This window comes from Mobula birostris, chromosome 17, assembly GCF_030028105.1.
Source record: "Mobula birostris isolate sMobBir1 chromosome 17, sMobBir1.hap1, whole genome shotgun sequence".
Taxonomy (NCBI): domain Eukaryota; kingdom Metazoa; phylum Chordata; class Chondrichthyes; order Myliobatiformes; family Myliobatidae; genus Mobula; species Mobula birostris.
Genome location: NC_092386.1, coordinates 12174692 through 12198357, shown reverse-complemented (window position 1 = coordinate 12198357; position 23666 = coordinate 12174692). Strand labels below are relative to the sequence as shown.

The 23666-nt window shown below is 40.9% G+C and overlaps 1 protein-coding gene across 2 annotated transcripts in view; it reads left to right on the top strand.

The window, feature by feature from the left end:
• The window catches only part of xrcc4 (X-ray repair complementing defective repair in Chinese hamster cells 4), a 415957-nt gene that overhangs the window by 287273 nt on the left and 105018 nt on the right, over positions 1–23666 (top strand). For both annotated transcript variants that reach the window (XM_072281272.1, XM_072281273.1), the window contains one exon: positions 11404–11527. In XM_072281272.1, coding sequence (XP_072137373.1) covers positions 11404–11527 — 124 coding nt within the window. The remainder of the gene's footprint in view (positions 1–11403; positions 11528–23666) is intronic.

The window sequence follows — 23666 nt, the reverse complement described above, 5'->3', positions numbered from 1 at the left end:
AAGAAACACATACCAATCCTCATGGAGGGATCAGAAGTAGCAAGAATGAGCACTTTCAAGCTCCTGGGTGTCAAGATCTCTGAATACCTAACCTGGTCCCGACATATCCATGAAGTTATAAAGAAGGCAAGACAGCGAATATACTTCATTAGGAGTTTGAAGAGATTTGGTATGTCAACCAGTACACTCAGAAACTTCTATAGATTTACCATGGAGAGCATTCTGACAGGCTGCATCACTGTCTGTTATGGACCAAAAGAAGCTGTAGAGAGTTGTAAATTTAGTCGGCTCCATCTTGGGTACAAGCCTTCAGAGTACCCAGGAAATCTTTAGGGAGTGGTGTCTCAGAAAGGCAATGTCCATTATTAAGGACCTCCAGCACCCAGGGCATGCCCTTTTCTCACTGTTACCATCAGGTAGGAGGTACAGAAGCCTGAAGGCACACACTCAGCAATTCAGGAACGGCTTCTTCCCCTCTGCTGTCGGATTCCTAAATGGATATTGAACCCATGAACCCTTCCTCACTTTTTTAATATATGTTCTGTTTTTTGCACAATTTTTCATCTATTCAATATACATATAGTGTAATTGATTTACTTTTTTTTTCTTCTTCTATATTATGTATGGCATTGAACTGCTGCTGCTAAGTTAGCAAATTTCACAGTATTTGCTGGTAATAATAAACCTGATTCTGATTCTGATTCTGATTCTGATCAGCTCATCACTGAGGAATTGCCAGTTTTTGAAACTTTAACAAATGGAGAAATGCGCTTGCGCTCTTTTGATTTCCCCACGCCCACAAGCTTTAGTGAATTCGGGGAACTTGCTTCCTTAAGGGTGGTTGCATCGGAGTATTTTTCAGGCAGATGCTTAATGAGTAAAGTAATGAAAGGTTACAGTTGGCAGAGAGCAATGCCATGATCTAATAGGACCACCAGACTCAAAAACAGTTACTTCCCCCAAGCTGTCAGACTGATCAACACTTCCATCCACTGATCCACCCCACCACAACCTGATCACCACTACTTTATCATTTCCTGTCAGTCACCTTATGAACAGGTACTCCTGCACTCAGCATCACCTTATGCAAACAGTCTACAAAGATACGCAAATCTTATGTGTTTTTTCCTTGAGTCCCTTATGATTGTGTTTTTTTATGCTGCATTATATCTGGAGTGACACTCATTTTGTTCTCCTTTACACTTGTGTACTATAGAATGGCAATAAACAAACTGAATCTTCAATCTTATTAAGATGCTGAGCAGGTTTACATTCAAGGAGTGGTCGACTGCTGTTCAATTGTGTGTTCATTTTAGTTTTATATTGCAAGGAGTGAATAGAAAGAAGATTCATTGGACACGATTTTCATTCGGCATGTTTCTGAATGTACCTGTAGTAGCAGCGGAGAGGGCTCCCAAGAGATTTCAAACACTTCCTCATTTTCAGCTGCGATATCTGGCAAGAACAGATATCACTTCACCTGTCCAGAGAGGGAACTCTGAACGGTAATCCATCACAAGTCACTTGCAAGACTACATATTGCAACAGAAAAAAAAAACAAAGGCAAAAGCAAAATAATGGAAATGATCAAAAATAAATAGTAAAATGCAAGAGATAACATACTTGCTTTTCTGTGACATGCTTTACAACCTGGATATTATGTAGCTGTTAGGTATGTCCACATTGTCTGTGTGGGTGTTTGGGAGAGAGTGAGGAATGGCACTTTGTTTTACTGTTGTTCTTTTGTTGCTTATTGTGTTCTGTATTGTTCTGACAAGCACCGTGGGCATACAGCATGCTACGTTGACTACGGAATTTGAGGCAACATTTGTGGGCTGCCCCTAGCACATCCTGAGGTTGTGCTAGTTGGTCACACCAACGATGCTTTTCACTATATGTTCTGATGTATATGTAATAAATGAATCTGAATCTGAATCCAAACTTAAATCTGAAGTTATTACAAGCTACATAACTCTGTTTTGTCCCCCCATCTGCAATAGTTCCAGAATATTTCAACACAAAATAAGAATACAAAAAGGAAAATGCAAAGTAAATAGTCTGAAAGTGACCCTGGTTGTACTTTGTCTATTACTGTCATACATTTATGATAAAATAAATGTAGAAAAGTGTTGGTGCCATAGTAGCGTAGTGGTTGGCACAATGCTGTTACAGCTCAGCGCATCGGAGCTGGCAAAACAACAGGTGCCAGTGGTATTAAACCTGATTCTGATTCTGAATGTGATTCTGATTCTGATTTTGAAGGATTAAGATAAGGAATTAAAAGGAAAATCTCATCATTCCTTAACCCACAGTCGGTAGAGTGTCAGATTCTACACCATATCTGACCTGGTGTGAGAGACAAGCAGCAATTCACCCTTGTAATGGTGGGGAAACCCAGCAAGGCCAATCCTTCCCCAATGAACTCCAGGCGGTAAAGTAAACTGATGGGTTTAACACTTTCATCAGAACCACCACTCTTTTTCCCACTTCCACCTATCACTTTTTCAGCTCTTCCACCTATCCCCTCCCAGCATCTCACTTCATTCCCCAGGCTCTCCACCCACAAATCTTCCCTCTCACCTGGTTTCACCTGCCAGCTTGTACTCCTTCCCCTCCCCCACCTTCCTGTTCTTACTTCTGCCTCCTTCCTTTCCAATCCTGATGAAGAGTCTTGGCTCAAAACATCAACTATTTATTCCCCTCCATAGATGTTACCTAACCTGCTGAGCTCCTCCAGCATTTTGTGTGTGTAGTTCAGCCTTTCCAATTGAAGCAAATCCCTAGTTCATTGCTCAGGGATGTTAAATTTATTATTCTGAGGTATATTTCGGTCTTAGCAGCTCAAGCCTGCATGAAAGTCTGTGTGACACAGCTCACTAAAGCAGATCTTCCACTTCTAACATAAAAAATTTAGAAATGGAAGATTCTAAATTGATATTATTGTAACAGGTACCTTGCTCGGTGTGTTGACTGTTAGGTTAGACGACCACTGTAAATTATGTCCAGTGTGGGTGTGTTGATAGACATGTGAGGTAAGGAGAGATAAGAGGAGAAATACAATTGCTTCAAGCACTGGCATTGACTTGATGGACCAAGTGGCCTCCTCCTGTGTCATAAGGAATTATATATGCAACAAGACCCCAGTGGGAATGCTGTGTTGGTGAAACGAGATGTTGCTTGGCAGGCAGGAATGGTGTCTGACGTAAACGCAGTGAGAGAGATTCAGGATGAGTCAGATTCAGGTTTATTATCACTGATAGATGGGGTGAAATTTGTTGTTTTGTCACAGAAGTGCAGTGTAAGACTTAGAGATTACCACAAGTTACTGTTAGACTATTCAGAAGTTGAACTGTTTGTCAACCAACCTGTTTGGAATGGTACCATTCTCAAAAGGTTAGATCTGAAAACTTATTGTGTTCTTACGTAATCAAAGAAAATCATTTAAAATATTTTATAAACAGGAGATTCTGCCATTTCTGGAAATCCAAAGCTGCACATACAAAATGCTGAAGGAACTCAGCAGGTCAGGCAGCATCTATCAGAGGAATAAACAGTCAACAGAAGGGTCTCAGTCCGAAAAATTGACTGTTTATTCCCGAGTTCGAATCCAGCCGGCTCCCCTGCATGCTTTCCATCTGTGCTGGGTTACGAGCTGGTGATCTCTTTGGAAACTCACCCGGCAGAAGGCAATGGCAAACCACTGCTGTAACTTGCCTCGTACATGGTTCCCCACTACATCAGAGAGGCGTGGAGGGAAATCGTCCGCTAACCGGAGAAACTCCCAATGTGACGTTCATTCAAAGTTCAAAGTAAATTTACTATCTAAGTACATTGAAGCCACCATAGACAACCCTGGGATTCATTTCTTCTGGGCTTACTCAATACATCTATAGAATGATAACTGTAAGAGAATCAATGAAAGACTGCCCAACTGGACATTCAACATGGCATGAACATTGACTTCTCTAACTTCCGCTAATGCCCACCTCCCCCTCGTACCCCATCCGTTATTTATTTTTATACACACATTCTTTCTCTCACTCTCCTTTTTCTCCCTCTGCCCCTCTGACTATACCCCTTGCCCATCCTCTGGGTCCCCCCCCCTTGTCTTTCTCCCTGGGCCTCCTGTCCCATGATCCTCTCATATCCACTTTGCCAATCACCTGTCCAGCTCTTGGCTCCATCCCTCCCCCTCCTGTCTTCTCCTGTCATTTTGTATCTCCCCCTCCCCCTCCCACTTTCAAATCTCTTACTAACTCTTCCTTCAGTTAGTCCTGACGAAGGGTCTCGGCCTGAAACGTCGACTGTACCTCTTCCTAGAGATGCTGCCTGGCCTGCTGCGTTCACCAGCAACTTTGATGTGTGTTGCTGGACATTCAACCAGAGTGCAGAAGACAACAAACTATGCAACTACAAAAAGAAAGAAATAATAATAATAAATAAATAAATAAATAAGCAGTAACGATTGAGAAAATGGGATGAAGAGTCCTTGAAAGTGAATACATTGGTGGTGAAAACATTTCCATGATGGAGCAAGTGATGTTGAGTGAAGTTATCTCCACTGGTTCAAAAGGCTGATGGCTGATGGGTAATAACTCTTCCTAAAGCTGGTGGTGAGAGTCCAGAAGCTCCTGTATCTTCTTCCTGATGGCAGCAGCAAAAAGAGAGCATGTGCTGGGTGGTGGAGGTCCCTGATGATGGATGCCAGTTTCTTGTGATAGTTTTTCATGTAGATGTGCTCAATGGTGGTGAGGGCTTTGCCCATGAAGGACTAGGCTATGTCCACTACTCCTTGTAGGATTTTCTGTTCAAAGGTATTGATGTTTCCTTACCAAGTTGCGATGCTGCCAATCAATATGCTCTCTACTACATATTCCTCTCCTTATGTGCCGCCTGACCTGCTAAAATATTTTATTCTTCTAGTTATCTGCTGCTACTAAAAGGGAGGAATCTTAAAATATAGAGAAAGTTAATATCCAAATTTAACAAAGGAGTACAGTATGTGTTTCAATTAGAAATACTGTCCTTTTATATGGCAAAATCTGCTCCTTGTATCCATTGTAAAAACCAAAAAGTTGTAAGAGTGAAAGTCAGTTAAGAAGAAACTGCAGAGGGTTATAGACTCAGACATCTCCTTCATGGGTACAACCTTCCCCACCATCAAGGACAACGTTAAACCGGAATGCCTCAAGAAGGTGTCATTCATCAATAACGACACTCACCATCTAGAAAATGTCTTCTTCTCATTACCCCCATCAGGGAGGAGGTACAGGAGCCTGAAGACACACACTCAACATTTTAGGAACAGCTTCTTCCCCTCTGTCATCAGAATTCTGAACGGCCAATGAACGCATGATCGTTGTTAGACTATTTTTGCTCTTTTTATCACTACTTATTTATTTTTTATATTTCTTACTGTAACTTATAGCATGTTTATATTGCACAGTATTGCTGCTGCAAAACAACAAATGTCACAACATAATGTCAGTGATAATAAACCGGCTTCTGATTTTGATTTTTGGAGATTTTTGCCAGGTACTTCAGAGCTGTCTAGAATTACAAAGAACCATTTAGATTTAAAATATGATTCAAGGACATTTTATCTCTTTCTGTACAAGAATTTTTCCTCAAAACTGTATGCATCTGAGACTGAGTTGATGAAATAATATATTTCATTTTCTGCCATGATTTATAATCTTCAAAATTCTGCTGGTCCTCTTTAAGCCGTCCACTGCCGTCATTTAAGGAAATGACATGTTCCACGGCTCATATATTTTAAAAGTAAACAAAAAGGACAAAAGATTCTGGAAATCTTAAGTATTTGCTTAGGAAAGAGTTGTGGCTATGACAATTTTAATCTTTTTAAATTATAACTAGTAGAAATCTGAAATAAAAAGGAAATTAGGAGACCCAGAAGGGGCCATGAGAAGGCCTTGGCAGGCAGGATTAAGGAAAACCCCAAGGCATTCTACAAGTATGTGGAGAGCAAGAGGATAAGACATGAAAGAATAGGACCTATCAAATGTGACAGTGGGAAAGTGTGTATGGAACCGGAGGAAATAGTAGAGGTACTTAATGGTACTTAATGAATACTTTGCTTCAGTATTCACTATGGAAAAGGATCTTGGTGATTGTAGTGCTGACTTGTAGCAGACTGAAAAACTTGAGCATGTAGATATTAAGAAAGAGGATGTACTGGAGCTTTTAGAAAGCATTAAGTTGGATAAGTCGCTGGGACTGGATGAGATGTACCCCAGGCTACTGTGGGAGGCGAGGGAGGAGACTGCTGAGCCTCTGGTGATGATCTTTGAATCCTCCATGGGGACGGGAGAGGTTCCGGAAGATTGGAGGGTTGTGGATGTTGTTCCTTTATTCAAGAAAGGGAGCAGAGATAGCCCAGAAAATTATAGACCAGTGAGTCTTACTTCAGTGGTTGGTAAGTTGATGGAGAAGATCCTGAGAGGCAGGATTTATGAACATTTGGAGTGGTATAATATGGTTAGGAGTAGTCAGCATGGCCTTGTCAAGGGCAGGTCGTGCCTCACGAGCCTGATTGAATTTTTTGAGGATGTGACGAAACACGTTGATGAAGGAAGAGCAGTAGATGTAGTGTATATGGATTTCAGCAAGGCATTTGATAAGGTACCCCATGCAAGGCTTATTGAGAAAGTAAGGAGGCATGGGATCCAAAGGGACATTGCTTTGTGGATCCAGAACTGGCTTGCCCACAGAAGGCAAAGAGTGGTTGTAGACGAATCATATTCTGCATGGAGGTTGGTGACCAGTGGTGTACCTCAGGGATCTGTTCTGGGACCCTTACTCTTCGTGATTTTTATAAATGCCCTGGATGAGGAAGTGGAGGGATCAGTTAGTAAGTTTGCTGATGACAAAAAGGTTGGAGGTGCTGTGTATAGTGCGGAGGGCTGTCAGAGGTTACAGTGGGACATTGATAGGATGCAAAAGTGGGCTGAGAAGTGGCAGATGGAGTTCAACCCAGATAAGCACGAAGTGGTTCATTTTGGTAGGTCAAATATGATGGCAGAGTATAGTATTAATGATAAGACTCTTGGCAGTGTGGAGGATCAGAGGGATCTTGGGGTACTAGTCCATAGGATGCTCAAAGCAGCTGCGCAGGTTGACTCCATGGTTAAGAAGGCATACGGTGTATTGACCTTCATTAATCGTGGAATTGAATTTAGGAGCCGAGAGGTAATGTTGCAGCTATATAGGACCCTGGTCAGACCCCACTTGGAATACTGTGCTCAGTTCTAGTCACCTCACTACGGAAAGGATGTGGAAGCCATAGAAAGGGTGCAGAGGAGATTTACAAGGATGTTGCCTGGATTGGGGAGCATGCTTTATGAAAACAGGTTGAGTGAACTCAGCCTGTTCTCCTTGGAGCGACAGAGGATGAGAGGTGACCTGATAGAGGTGTATAAGATGATGAGAGGCATTGATCGTGTGGATAGTCAGAGGCTTTTTCCCAGGGCTGAAATGGTTGCCAAAAGAGGACACAGGTTTAAGGTGCTGGGGAGTAGGTACAGAGGAGATGTCAGGGGTAAGTTTTTTACTCAGAGAGTGGTGAGTGTGTGGAATAGGCTGCCGGCAATGGTGGTGGAGGTGGATACGATAGGGTCTCTTAAAAGACTTTTGGATAGGTACATGGAGCTTAGAAAAATAGAGGGCTATGTGTAAGCTGAGTAATTTCTAAGGTAGGGACATGTTTGGCACAACTTTGAGGGCCGAAGGGCCTGTATTGTGCTGTAGGTTTTCTATGTTCTATGTTCTAAAAAAAGTTCATTTAATATCAGTTTCAGGTAACATTCTGTTAATAGTTAAAAATTATGTACTTGAGAAATGCATACACATTTAAGTCTTCCAGGGTGCAGTCCACTTCTGAACTTGATAGGTACACCTGGAGAAAATCTGTTCAAGATGGAGCTACACTGCAAGAGAACTACCTCCGCCCTGTCGCAGAGAACAAGCGGCTGCTGAGAAAGGGGAGACTGAACAACCAAAAGATCCAACCGCTAACCACAGCCACCACTTACTCTTGTCCATACTGCACCAGGATATGTGGATCTCAGATTTTCTTCTACAGTACCCACCAATAGACAACCCCTTCAGAGTACATCATATCAACTGGAGTGATTGTACTGCGACTGCTATCACACTTATGAAGGACAATTGAATGTATTTATTATTCTGACTTGAGTCTTAGTCATGTTTCCATTTAAAACATGAAGGCAAATAGCTCAAGGAAGTGAATAATAATAGAAGAAAATGACAGATATACTCAGAGTTGGCAAAGTGCCATCACAAAAAGAAACACAAAGTTATCTGGAAATAGCAGAGTAAAATTGGTATTGCGAAAGCTGAACTGTGATAATACTAAGAATGGGACTGTGTTGATATTGAGTGTACGTGTTCGACAGTTCTAAGCTTAAATCAAGATTCAAGATTGTTTATTGCGTGTAAAGGAGAATGAAATGACTGTTATTCTGGATCCAGTGTAGCACAAAAAAATGCAATAAGCATAAACTAGAATTTTTAAAAATCCACAGTAATTATGAATAGAAAACCAATTTTAGTGGACCACACGACCCAAGTTACCTCGGTGGTGTGCAAGTGGAACAGGTCAAAAGCTTAAAGTTCCTCGGGGTCAATATCACAAATGACCTGGCTTGGGGCAGCCAAGCAGAGTCCACTGCCAAGAAGGCCCACCAGCACCTTTACTTCCTGAGAAAACTAAAGATATTTGGCCCGTCCCCTAAAACCCTCACTAATTTTTATAGATGCACCGTAGAAAGCATTCTTCTAGGGTGCATCACAACCTGGCATGGAAGTTGTCCTGTCCCATACTGGTAGAAGCTGCAGAAGATCGTGAACATGGCGCAGCACATCACACAACCCAATCTTCCATCCTTGGACTCACTTTACACCGCACACTGTCGGAGCAGTGCTGCCAGGATAATCAAGGACACAACCCACCCAGCCAACACACTTTTCGTCCCTCTTCCCTCCGGGAGAAGGCTCAGGAGTTTGAAGACTCATATGGCCAGATTTGGGAACAGCTTCTTTCTAACTATGATAAGACTGCTGAACGGATCCTGACCCGGATCTTGGCCGTACCCTTCAAATATCCGGACCTGCCTCTCGGTTTTTTTGTACTACCTTACTTTCCATTTTTCTATTTATGATTTATAATTTAAATTTTTAATATTTACTATCGATTTGTAATCAAGGGAGCGGGAAGCGCAGAATCAAATATCGCTATGATGATTGTACGTTCTAGTATCAACTGTTTGGCGACAATAAAGTATGAAGTATAAAATTCTATAAACCGCACTGTACAAATAACTGTAGAAGAATTGTACATACAGAAAGTCACACTAGATGATGTGTATGTTGTGGTGGGGTGGGTTAATAGGTCGATGTGTTGATCAAGACCTTATGTCTTATCGGTTATAGAGATTTAAAGAGTAGATTGCCTTTATTTGTCACATGGATATCAAAACATTGAAACATACAGTGAAATGCATCCGTTGCATCAAAGACCAAGGATGTGCTGGGAGCAGCCCGCAAGTGTTGCCATGCTTCTGACACCATCGATGAATCATTGCAGATGGAGTTCCGATGCCCGTACAGCTGGCCCAGGAGCGAGGTTGGATCTCTCTGTCTGCCATAAGGAAAAATTGGGGCCCAGGCAGAGGAGATTCGATTTCATTGCTCGTACAACTGGCCTGGGTATGATGTTGGATTGCTCTGGATGCTGTAAGGAATAATCGGGCCCAGGAAGAGTAGATTCAATTTCAATGCTCGTACACCTGGCCTGTGTACAAGGTTGGATCACTCTGGAAGCCATAAGGAAAAATTGGGGCCCAGGCAGAGTAGGTTCGATTTCGATGTTTGTACAACTGTCCTGGGTACAAGGTTGGATCGCTCTGGGTGCTGAGCTGATTTGAAGGGCTTGAGAGCGGCTTTGGGTTGGGTGACAAAATCTAGGCCCAGAGCGAGTTGCTGGGCAGTGTGGTGTAGATCCGGGTCCCTTTGCAGCAGTGGGCCCGAGTCCCAGTGTGGGGTACTTTACACTGTTTAGAGAATTTAAACACCGGTCCAGATTGGAGGGAGGTGCCAATTTCGCTCAGTTCTCTCTCCAGGACGCCGGAGCCTTTCGCTGTTCCGTTGTTTGGTCAAATTAAACACCGGCCCAGACAGACTGAAAAGACAGGGTGTCTGTCAGGACGAGAGCCGATTTTGCTCATTTTCTGTGATGGTCGTCTCCATGGTGCTGAGGCTATGAAGACTGCCCTGGCTGCTGTGCTCTGTGCCCGCTAATATAATGAAGGTCCAAGATTAGGTTACTGTTTTAGTTCAAGGATCAGGGATCAACTTTATTTGCCAAATGCATCTACACATATTAGGAATTTGCTGGGGTGTGTTGGTGTGACATGCAACAAAAAAGCACAATCAGTAATTATAAAGAATGATATAAAAATAAGTTGGAGGCTACAGTACAAATATGGAATAAAATGTGCATAAGTACATAAATCCAGCATGTGTTTACAATGTAAACAGCCTTGTAAATGAGTGGTTTAAAGTTGGATCAACATGGACAGTATAAGTTTGCTAGTTGATGTTAAGCATTTTGAGTGTAGTTTCTTGCTGCTGTCCTAAAAACCTGAGGTTAGCAATAAGTATCCTGGGCCTGGATAGTGAACATCCATCACTGAACCAAACAGATAAACATTCCACCACTGAATTTATAAACTACCAGTGCTGAGGGAGAACGAGACAAACACTGAAATAAAAACAGTAAGTATCAGAAATACTCAGGAGGTTAGGCGACAACAGATTTAATGTTTCATCAGAAGTGGAAAAGAGATGAAATTTGTTAGTTATGAGATGCATCAAGGGTGGCCCAAGGATGGATGACATAGAGGTAATACCTCCCACAAGGTGAGCCAGGGTTGCCATGGTGATACGCTATATCCAACTGGTATGATGGAAGTTACAGAAAAAGAATAAAACCAACAAGAAATGGATGATTAAACATTTTGAAATGTAGTAAATGGAAACCGAAAGGAGAAGTTTGGAGAAAATCTTTATATTTTCCTGATCACCTGTTCAACAAACTGATCACTCCACAGTTTGGTTTCAGTTTGTGATTGACCAAGAGGAGACAGTTTTAAGTTTATGGGAAAGTATTTTTAATTCTCTTTGCCTCCTTCTACATTGAAGCTAACAAGGAAAGTTCCAGAAATGGCTCATCCCCTTGCTGTAATTCAACACAGTGCTATGTTAAATTTGATTGAGATCAGATTTTCAAACTGTCTGATGTGTAGATGTGAAAAATGCAGAGATTTAACACATTTGTCTCCCATTCTTCTCTGTCATCCCAAGGTGAGTCCAATGACGTCAGTCTGCCTGACAGGGTTGACATAACACCAACTCGAAAGCGACGGTATCGCCATCCACAGCAGAAGACTGAAGAGGCAGAACCCCCAGAAGATTTACAGGAAAAGAGGTGAGACATGTTAAGGGTTATAATGGGGAAGAGAGTCATCTTTGGTCATTTGTAGTGATATAGATGCATTGTACTCCTTTTCTGAAATTCAGTTAAACATAGAACATAGAGCACTACAGCACAGTACAGGCCCTATGACCCACAATATTGTGCCGAGCTTTTAACCTACTCTAAAGTCAATCTAACCCTTCTCTCCTACATAGACGTCCATTTTTCTATCATCCATGTGCCTTTCCAAAATTTTCTTAAATATACTTACTGTATCTGCCTCTACTGCCCCTGGCAGGGCTTTCCACACCCCCACCATACTCTGTAAAAAATTTAACTCTGATATTCCCCCCCCCCGCCCTATATTTTGTTCCATCACCTTAAAAATATGGCCCATTGTATTGGCCATTTCGCCTTGGGAAAAGGTATCAGGCTATCCACTTGATCTATGCCTCGTATCACCTTGTACACCTCTGTCGGGTTGCCCCTCATCCTCTTTTGCTCCAAAGAAAGTACTCTAGCTCACTCAGCCTCTCCTCATAAGGCATGCTCTCCAATCCAGACAGTATCCTGCTAAATCTCCTCCTCACCCTCTCTAAAGCTTCCACGTCTTTCCTGTAAGAGGTGACTAGAACTGAACACAATATTCCAAATGTGGTCTGACCAGAGCTTTATAGAGCTGCTACATTACGTCACAGCCCTTGAACTCAATCATTGACTAATGAAGCCCAACACACTATACGCGTTTTAACCACCCCTATATTGACTGAGCCTCAGTGGAAATTATTCCAGGCTCAGTGCAGCATGCAGATACCATTATAAATTTAACCTATGTGGCCAAGGATGAATTTTCCAACTCACTGTTTATTGTTTCATGAACTGAGACTTTGAAATAATGCCATGAACTGAAAGTCATGTAACAGCTTCTTTAGGGACGTGAGCAGGCATTTCATTCTGGTTAAGCATCTGTAAGCAAATATCACATCAGTTTTGAAGCAAAATATTGCACAATTCTTTCAGTGTATAAACGTATTTCACAGGTGAGTTGGATGAATTAATAATTAATTTCCTTGCTGTTAAGCATTGTCAGTGTACTTGATTTAAATTATACTTGTTTAATCTAATTCCCTGGAAAGTGATTGTTCTTTTCAGATCTCCCGCAGAAAGTATCACCAACTTTCTGATATTCACTATGTTCATTTTCTGACATGTATTTGGATTTAACTTGTGAAATATAACGAGTTTATCATGGCCATCCTGGGGAGCTGCAGTTTCCCTCTATCTAGCATATGTTCACTTTATTTTTATTCCTGTTATTCTCAGTATTTCAGAGTAACAAATTGAAATTCTGTCTATCCTGTGAAGATTTAATGTTAATGTATGTCATTGGAGTCCAGTCAAGGCTTTGAGCAGTAAAATTCAATTTCAAAGTGCATACTTCTCTTACAGTGTGGGTACCATTTACACACATTTGTAGCTTATCATGCTCAGCACCATGTGAATGAAAGTACTATTGTGTACTTAATTCAGAATTGTATTCTTGTATTCTAGGAACTATGACAACCATTTGATCTATTTATTATAGTATTATTTATTTAGTTATATATTTATTATTTGTTTTTTTTATTTACACAGTTTGACTTCTTTTGCACATTAGTTGCTTGTCAGTCTTTGATTTTATTGTATTTCTTTGTTCTACTGGGAATGCCTGCAAGAAAAAGAATCTCAGGGTAGTATATGGTGGCATAAACGTACTTTGATCATAAATTTACTTTGAAAGGTTTAGGATGGTGCTACCGAACACGTGCGATAGCTCACTGCTAATTCAAAAGACAAGAAATCCGACTAAAACATTACTAATAACACCTTTTCTGAAGAGAATTGTGGTCAACTAACACTGCAGACAATGAAGAAGCCTGCGGAAGTGAAGCTGATTCGAAGGATGGGCCGTGCGGGTGCATCGCAAAACTGGAGCGCAATGTACGGGGTGGCAGACGTAGTTGGTATTGCTGTTGGAGCTGCAGTGAGTGATTTGGAGAGTAGTCGATGCGGAAGAGTTGCGATGCTCGTCCACCTAACCCGGGTGCAAGGTTGAATCGCTCCAAACGCTGAGCCGATCTGGCGAGGTCGAGAATGGCTTCAGGCTGGGCCGCCCAGGCATGTTGCTAGGCCCGGTCTGGGTCCTGGAGCGAAGCACTACCCGGTGCTTGGACAATTTAAACGCTGGTCCAGTTAGACTGGAAAGCTCGAGTGTCGGTACTGGAGACGAGAGTCAGGCTAATTTCGCTTGTTCTCCTGCAATTTTCATTCTCTCAGCAGTGAACTGCTCCAGCTGCTGTGCGACTGAGACCGAGGCTTGGATTACTCAGGTTACTCCGGGGTGGGACCTAAGGACTCAATCTGGTTTGGAATGCTGTCACTTGCTTCAATTGGTTGCATGATTGTGTTTTTTTTTCTTTCCCTACGCAGTGGCTTTGGTCTTTCTGTTTTTTCAATTGGGCTCTTCAGGGTTCTTGCTTTGTGGCTACCTGTAAGCAAACAAATCTCAAGGTCTATAATTTATACCTTACTTGATGATAAATGTACTTTAAACCTTTGAACTTTGAACTTTGATACAGAACAAATTTCCACAAACAGGAGACTTAAGACACACACTCAATGTTTTAGGAACAGCATCTAACCCCTCTGCCATCAGATTTCTTTGCAGTCCATGAACCTATGAACACTACTTCACTATTTTTGCTTGCTATTTCTACTGCTTATTAAATTTTATATATGTTTCTTATTGTAATTTATAGTATCTATGTTTTTTGCCCTCTACTGATTTATTTTTGTATATTTTGTAATATACGGTATTTTTTAATGTATTGTACTGCTGCAAAACAACAAATTTAGGGACATATGTCTGCGATAGAAAGCCTGTTTTCGATTCTGATTCACCATTAGAGCTGTGTGTCATTGAGTTCATCATCACACCAGTCAGCAGATAAAATATCTTTGTAATTGAACACAAGAAGTTCTGCAGATGCTGGAAATCCAGAGTAATGCACACAAAATATTGGAGGAACTCAGCCTTCTTCATCTTCCCTTTCCAGTCCTGAAGAAGGGTCTCAGCCCGAAACATTGATTGGTTATTCATTTCCATAAATTTATTTTATTTATTGAAATACAGTGCAGAACAGACCCTTCCAACCTTTTGAGCCACATCACCTAGTAACCCCTGATTTAACCCTAGCCTAATCACGAGACAATTTACAATGACCAATTAACCTACCAACTGGTACGTCTTTGGACTGTAGAAAGAAACCGGAGCACCAGGAGGAAACCCTCGTGGTCACAGGGAGAACACATAAACTCCTTACAGGCAGCGGTGGGAATTGAACCTTTTCCCTGTACTGTAAAGCGTTGTGCTAACCATTACGCTACTGTGATGCCCTCATGCTGCTTGTCCTGCAGCAGAAAGGGCAAAGGCGGGCTATTAGCGCCTTAACCACCAGTCGTCAGCCATGTTTGACAGCTCATCTAGAAGGAAGACTTTTGATCTCAAACTTCTACTGCCATGCAATTTTACCCACTCAAGGGGAAGGCTTCAGGAGTAAACCCTGAGGGAAAATCCAGAGCTGGAGTCCCTAAGGCAGTCCTACGTTGAGCTCAATGTCGACTGGCAACACTTGCGACACTGCTGGTGCCAAATTGTATCAGTCACTGCTGTTCCTTTGGATTCTTCAGCTGCGTAGTGAGGGGGAGCCTGTTGCATGGGTAACAGCTTGATCTCCATATCGTACTGTCCTGGCTTGCACATAGCAGCTAGGATGCAACATCCATAGTCAACTCCAACCAATGGACGGCCTGTTTTTACAATTGAATTTCCTTTTTGATTTATATTACACATCCACACAGTTTGGCATTTTCCTTTTAATCAGACTTGGAAGCAGAATTAATAAGCTAATATGGTTATTTGCCTTGCAAGCACGTTGCATTACATCATTAAATCACTTGTAGCATGAATGCTAACAAAGTCATTGTACCAGAGTTAACTGTACATAGACCAAATCTTATTGGTATAGTGCCAACTTAACTTGCAATTCATTTCAGAATAAAGACCATAGGACAGAGGAACAGAATTAGGTCATTCAGCCTATCAAGTCTGTTCTGCCATTTCATCATGGCTGAATTAATATCCATATTAATCTCATTTTCCTGCCTTCTTCCCAAATCCTTTGACACCCAGACTGATCAAGAACATATCAACCTCCGTTTTAGATATATGTAGCCTGGGGAAAAATACACACACAGGACAACAAATACTTCTTCAGGTCTTTTATTCCTTGATCTGTTTTTGATGTTTTAATGCAGAAAGAGGGTATCACAATAAAAACAACAAAATGAATTTAAAACATAGTTCCTGCTGTTACAATCTCAGATTAATTTTGGTCCACACACTTGTGTATCAACTAATTATGTACACAAGTGTAAAATAAATAAAACCAAAACATACAAAACCAATGCGGTAGTAGCAATTCTAGAAAAACCCAATACAAACAACATTAAAATCGCACCAACCTTGTACCTTATATGGAACGCAAAAAATATGAATAAATACATGCCATCTTAACTAAGAGATATACTCACTTTGACACACACATGCTTATCTTCCAAATACATAAAAGATAGACCCTTAAACGAGTTCTCCTCACTCACGTTACATGAACAGAGATGAACATATTCACTTTCGGTTATGAAACAATAAAGTAAGACAAAAATAAACTTTTACAATATATTGCCTTGTAGTTTAAATGACTAGAAAGTCTAACCTACTAGGCTAATAAGGAACCTCGCACAACTACATTATACAGCGCCGATACCTTACTCACGAAAATCTAAAGCATCCACATGTAAAACATGTCCAATTACCAATACCTAAATTTACAAACAAGTATAAATAAATTTACATGGATATTATCAAATATTATTCACCCTTCCTCACCATACAACTAGCACTCAACGTCCTTCTAGAACCTTGTAACTCTTCTTTCTACTCTACACGTGCATAATGACATCACCGTTTTCTCTTAAAGCCGTGGGCAGCTATTTTCACATTCAAAGGGTGAATGTGTAAGTGCACTTTAACAATAAAAAATGATATTCAACAGTCACCTGGTTACATATAAACCCAATGACTTGGCCTCCACAGCTCTGTGGCAATGAATTCAACAGATTCACCACTGTCTGTCCAAAGAAATTCCTCATCATCTCTGTTCTAAAGGGACATCCTTCTGTTCTGAGGCAGTGCCCTCTGGTCCTAGATTACCCACTATAAGAAACATCCTCTCTAGCTAGGCCTTTCAATACTTGAAAGATTTCAATGAGATCACCCTTTATTCTTCTAATCTCCAGCAAATACAGGCCTGGAGCCATTAAGTGCTTTGGTTTGACTTTCCTTAACTTTGCACAGTACTTAGCAATTTTTAACACTGTGGACCCTTTAAGGTTTTGGATAACTAATCTTTGAATGCTTGGAATGATAATTATAGATGTCAGTAAGAAATAATAAGTTGTTTTAAAGTACAGACAGGGTCTGCCACTGCTTTCCCTCTCCAATTGAAATGATCTCTTTGGTGCTATTGAAATCGATCAAAAGTAAATATAACTGATTATTTCACATTCATCTACATCAAAAGAACTTTGCTTCCAGATAGGTACATTCTTCCAAATATATCTTTATGAATTCATTCCATTGGAAAAAGAAACTGCAAAAATATTTACAGTCTTGTGGAAAATCTAATACCAGATGGCTTGCATTTAGGGTGAGAGGGGGGTAAATTCAATGCACTGCCTAGAGAAGTGGTGGAGACAAATGGAATGGGGACGTTCAAGAGACTCTTCCAATAGGCACATGAATGTGCAGGAAATGGAAGGAGGTGAACATTGTGCAGACAGAAGGGCTTTTGATTGCTATTCTGATTCGGCACAATATTGTGAGCCAAAATCCTGCACCGTACTATTCTCTGTTCTATGTTATAGATCATTAAAGAATCACTAGACTCTGGAATGATTCTCAGTATTACTTATTTATTTAAATTATTTATTACTCAACTTCACTTGCCCTATCATTGAAATGTTTGCACAGCCTATAGACTGGCTTTCAAGGATTCTTCTTCTCATGTTCTCGATATTTATTGCTTATTTATTTATTTATTATTATTATTTCTTTCTTTTTGTATTTGGACAGTTTGTTGTCTTTTGCACACTGGTTGAACACCCAAGTTGGTGCAGTGTTTCATTGATGTTATTATAGTTATTATTCTATTATGGATCTGTTGAGTATGCCTGCAAGAAAATGAATTTCATGGTCATATATAGTCATAGTCGTAGTCATACTTTATTGATCCCGGGGGAAATTGGCGGAAATATGGTGACATATATATTTTTAAAATTTATTTTGAATGTAGTATGAAATGTAGTAAGCAATATTCAAGTTAATCCTTTGCTATGTAGTGCTTATTTAGATTGTCAGCCCTATAGAATCTGTCTGTCTGTTTGCAGGAACCAGATCCTCTCCTGTGCCTGACAAATAGTGAAGGCAAACTGACAAACTGGAGAGCAATTGTCCTCTGTAGTACCGGTGAACTGATAAACTGAAAACATTATAGTCTTTAGCATGCTGGAAATGGTTATCTTAATGCATGTTCTTTTTTCCGTGTTCTTGTTCCCTGCATCATTAAAAAGTCAGAAAGTTTAGAATAAATAAACAAAGCCAAAAGGGGAAAGAAACTTAGAATCTGACATTTTTGATATCTCCTGCATCAAACTAGGTCTTTAATTTTTCACTTCCTAAGCAACAGTGGTTGATTGCTATCTTTAACAATAATGGCATTATTAGTGGAGTACTTGCCCCATTAATCAGCAGACAAACTTCTTTGCTGAGTTTAATGGGCAGTTAATGTTCAAACCCAGCAACGTATGTAAACTGTTAAGGATGTAAAGGCTTTTTACAAAGCTAACAAATACTGGCAATATGCGGTGCTTTACAGTTCCGAGTGTTTCTTCTGCACCACAGGTTGCCGGATGAGCTGTGCATTGTCCTCACATTGCAACGGCCAAGTCCTCAGCCAGCACATGTAGAAATGTTAATACTTTGGGTTGACAACCTTTTTCCAGAACTTGGAAAGGCAGAGAATCCAAGAGATTCTGCAGATGCTGGAAATCCAGAGCAATACACACAAAATGCTGGAGGAACTCAGCTGCACAGGTAGCATCTATGGACGGAATGAACGGTTGACGTTTCAGGCCAAAACCCTTCCTCACGACTGGAAAGGAAGAGGGAAGCAGCCACAATATGAAGGTAGGGGGAATGGGAAGGAGTACAAGCTTTCAGGCGATAGGTAAGACCAGGTGAGAGGAAAGGTGGGTGGCTGTGGAGGGGGTGATGAAGTGAGAAACTGGGATGTGATACATACGAGGGGTGATTGATAAGTTCGTGGCCTCGGGTAGAAGGAGTCAATTTTAGAAAACCTAGCACATTTATTTTTCAACATACTCCCCTCCTACCTTTACATACTTAGTCCAGTGGTCGTGGAGCATACGGATTTTGGACCTCCAGAAAGTGTCCACAGCAGGGGTGATTGATAAGTTTGTGGTCTAAGGTAGAAGGAGAAGTTATACAGCTCTCGTTACATGCACATGTAGGTCAACTCGTTCAGTGATTATGCAAAAAGTTTGGTTAATAACTCATCACCTTCTACCTTAGGCCACAAACTTACCAATCACCCCTGTTGAGTTATTAACTTCAAACTTTCTGCATAATGACTAAAAGAGTTGACCTGCATGTACATGTAACGAGAGCAGTATAATTCATCTCCTTCTACCTTAGGCCACGAACTTATCAATCACACCTCGTCAGTGATGGGTAGAAGAGATAAGGGGCTGAAGAAGAAGGAATGTGATAGGAGAGGAAAGTGGACCGTAGGAGAAAGGATAGGAGGAGGGGCACAAGCAGGAGGTGATGGGCAGGTGATAGATTTTTGACTGGTCAGGGCATGGAGGGATATGGGGAGAAGGCAGGAGATTAGGCTGAGAAGTGAAATGGATCAGTCATGATGAAATGGTGGAGCAGACTCATGGGCCAAATGGCCTAATGCTGCTCCTATATCTTTGGGTCTTATGGAAAAGAGAAGGGGTGACAGGGAAGCCATGATGGAGAATGGAAAAAGAGGGAAAGGGGGCTGGCCAGCACAATCCCAGCTGGTTTGATTTGATTTGATGCAAATGATGCATTTCACTGTATGTTTTGATGTACATGTGACAAATAAAGCTAATCTTTATATTTATCTTTATCTGTAATCTTTATTTTATTTATTACCTGCCTAAAAGATAAAGATCTTTTTGTCTTTATTGTTAATTTTTATCTTTAATGTGTTACTGTAATTACTTTCACATTCAGATTTATTATCACGGTCTTACATGACATGAAATTTGTTGTTTAATGTCAGCAAAACAGTGCACAGACATAAATTTACTGGAAATTACAAAATAAAAAGTAAAAACTAAAATAATGAGGTAGTAGTTACGGGTTGGTCAGAAATCTGATAGGGGAGGGGAAGAAGCTGCTTCTGAATTGTTGAGCGTGGGTCTTTAGGCTCCTGTAACTCCTCCCATAGAATGCTAGAAGGACTCAGTAAGTCAAGCAGAGATGGAGGAGATTTAAGTGGTTGACGTTTCGGGCTGAGACCCTTTATCAGGACAGGAAAGGAAGGTGGCATAAACCAGAATAAGAAAGTGGGGCAGGGGAAGGAGTACAAGCTGGCAGCTGATAGGTGAAACCAGGTGAGAGGGGAGGTGGGACCTCCTCCTTGATGGTAGTAATGAGAATAGGGTCTGTCCTGGAATGAGGAGTCCTTCGTTATTGGTGCCACTTTACTGAGGCCATCTCCTCTTGAAGATGGTCTCAGTGGTGAGGAGGGTTGTTCCCTTGATGGAGCTAGCTACACTATAACCCTATGCAGCCTCTTGTGATCCAGCGCTTTACAGACTCTATTATCTGAACACTCAAATAAAGTGAAGCAAGACCATGAAAGAATTTGAAATCCAGGACTGGAAAATGAGATAAAGTTACCTTACAACTGGGTACTGTCTGCATTCCTTAGGAACGGAATGAGTCAGTGGTTCTTGGAGATGAGCAGAATGCTGGATATGAGGGAGCTCACATGGCAGATTTCTGAATTAACCTGTTGATGAAAAGTAAAATGGAGAGGACAGGGTTTAGTGAGCCCTCAATTCAGTGCAGAAAATTGTCAGGGATTTTAGAAAAAAAATATGAGGAGACAAACTGCATAACTAATAGTAAAGCCAAGTTAAGTTTATTATCACATGCACAAATATATGTATCCACAGGTGCAATGAAAAACTCTACATAAATAAAGACTGATTAAAACCAGTATGCAAAGCTACATTTTGTAATTTAAAAAATAATATTGAGAACATGAATTGTAAAGAGTCCTTGAAAGTGAGTCTCTAGGTTCTGCAATCAGTTCAAATATCAAAATTCATATATGCCACCATATACAATCCTGAGATTCATTTTCTTGTGGGCATACACAGTAAATCCAAGAACCATAATAGAATCAATGAAAGACTGCCCCAACACGATGGACAAACAACCAATGTGCAAATTACAACAAGCTGTGCAAATACAAAAGAAAAAAGAAATAATAATAATAATAATAAATAAATAAATAAGCAAAAATATTGAGAACATGTGATGAAGAGTTCTTGAAAGTGAGTCCATAGGTTGAGGGGATAGATCAGTGGTGGGGCAAGTGAAGGTGACTGAAGTTAACCTCATTGGTTCAAGAGCCTGAACCAGTGTTGTGGTTAGAGTTGCAGTGAGTGAAGTTATCCATGCCTGTTCAGGAACTGAATGATTGAAGGGTATAACTGTTCCTGAACCTGGTGGTGTGGGACTTAACGGTCCTGTACCTCCTGCCTGATGGTAGCTGCAGGAAGATGGCATGGTCTTGATGGTGGAGGTCTTTGATGATGGATGTTACCTTCTTGAGCATTTCAGTTACTAGAAGAATCATACTGCTGTTGTATATACAAGTCACTGAAGACAGAAGTCAAGTAGTAAAAGCTTAAAAAAAAACTCCTGCGTGTGTTGTATAAATTAGTACAAAGTAAGGAAGGTTGATGTTACATTTTTGAAATACATAGATATGACTGCATAGCATCATCCAGTCAGGTCCTTCAGCCCGTATTCTCTGTGTCAAACTATTACTTTGTCTAGTCCTATTAACCCGCACCTGAACCATAGCCTTCCATTCCCTTCCCATCCATCTACTTAACCAAGTGTATATGGTACAGTGTGATTTTTCTTTGAATCCTATGATGAAATGAATGTAAAAGGAATGATTACTGTGCAGCATAGTTTAGCTGAGATGGTTAATAAAAGAAACCTGAGATTCGTTGAGCTGTGGCCATGAACGTTACTCAGGGAAGGAAAGGAAATTAGTTTGGCATGTGGGGTTTAAAACTGAAGGATTTGTTGAGAGAAATTTTGCAACATTCAAGTAGATTATAATTTCAGGATTATAAGAGTTGTAAGCAGCCAGAGTGGGAAGGTAATGGAACGAGGTAATTTGGGCTGATCTGTTCATCATTGAAGCGTCAGTAGTTTTACTGGTTTTCTTTTTCTTTGAATGCAACTTCTCTCCAGCTGATAATGGCTGGAAGACAGTGGCAAATTGCGCATTCTGAATCAGAATCAGAATTAACTTTATTATCTCTGACATATGTCATGAATGTCTTCAAAGTCATCAAAGTAAATTTATTATCAATGTACATATAGTATATGTAACCATATAATTAATTAATTAATGGCTCCGTCTGTCTAAGTAGACAATGGATGCGCCCGTTCCAGGGCGCAGACCTGGGCGATGAATATGGAGATCCTGGTCTGCCCAGACATCAAGATCCCCCTCTTGGCCTCGCGGATGTAGTCCAAAGGAATGCGAAGCAGTACATTTGGCATCATCTTGGCTCTAGGAGCTGCCGGGAGGTGACGTGATACGTCATCCAACCGCCTTAGGGCCTCCACTCCGGATTTGTGTAGGGTTTACTCCCTAGCCTTCTCTTCTCCCGAAGATGCCCACAAGGCAGTGGGATCCGTAACCCTGGATAGGGGCCCATACCGGGTACTGTCAGCCGGAGCCAGCTGAGCCCGGGACTTGTGTAAGGCAGGGTCGTCACGCCCTTGCAGACATTTACTGTAGAACAAAGAGATACAATCAATTCAATGAAAAACTCTATACAAAGGTTGACAAACAACCTATGTTCAAAAGAAGGCAAACTGTGCAAATATGAAAAAATATAATAATACTATACTAATAAATAAATGGTAAATAAATAATACTCAGAAAGTGAGTCTATACATTATGGAATCTGTCAGAGTTGAGGTGAGTGAGGTTATCCACGCCGGTTCAGGAGCCTGATGGTTGAAGGGTAATAACTGTTCCTGAACCTGGTGGTGCTAGACCTAAGGCTTCTGTACCTCCTGCCTGATGGTAGCAGCGAAAAGAGAGCATAGCCTGTATTGTGATGGATGCTGTCTTCTTGGGGCAGCACTGATAGATATGTTCAATGGTAGGAGGGATTTTGCTTTGATGGACTGGGCTACATCCGCTCGCAGTGGCATTACAGTGTAGTACATAAAATATACCATAAAATACAATGACAAATGTGCTGCCTGGGCAGGGTGAAAAGCATTATCAGGGATGCATCTCACCCTAGCCATGGACTTTTTACTCTCCTCCCATCCGGTAGGCACTACAGGAGCCTCTGCTCCTGCACCAGCAGGCAGAGGAAGAGCTTCTTCCCTGAGGCTGTGACACTGCTGAACCTCTCATCACAGCACTAAGTAGTAATCCATATTGTACTGTCTCGGTACTTTTATATTTGTGTGCTGTAGCACTTCTTTTATTCACAGTTATTTTGTAAATAACACTATTCTTTGCATTTCTGGTCAGATGCTAAATGCATTTCACTGGCTTTGTATCTGTACTCGGCACAATGATAATAAAGTTGAATCTAATCTAATCTAATAATAAAACAAAGAAGTAGTGCAAAAAGAGAGCAAAAATAGGAGGTAGTGTTC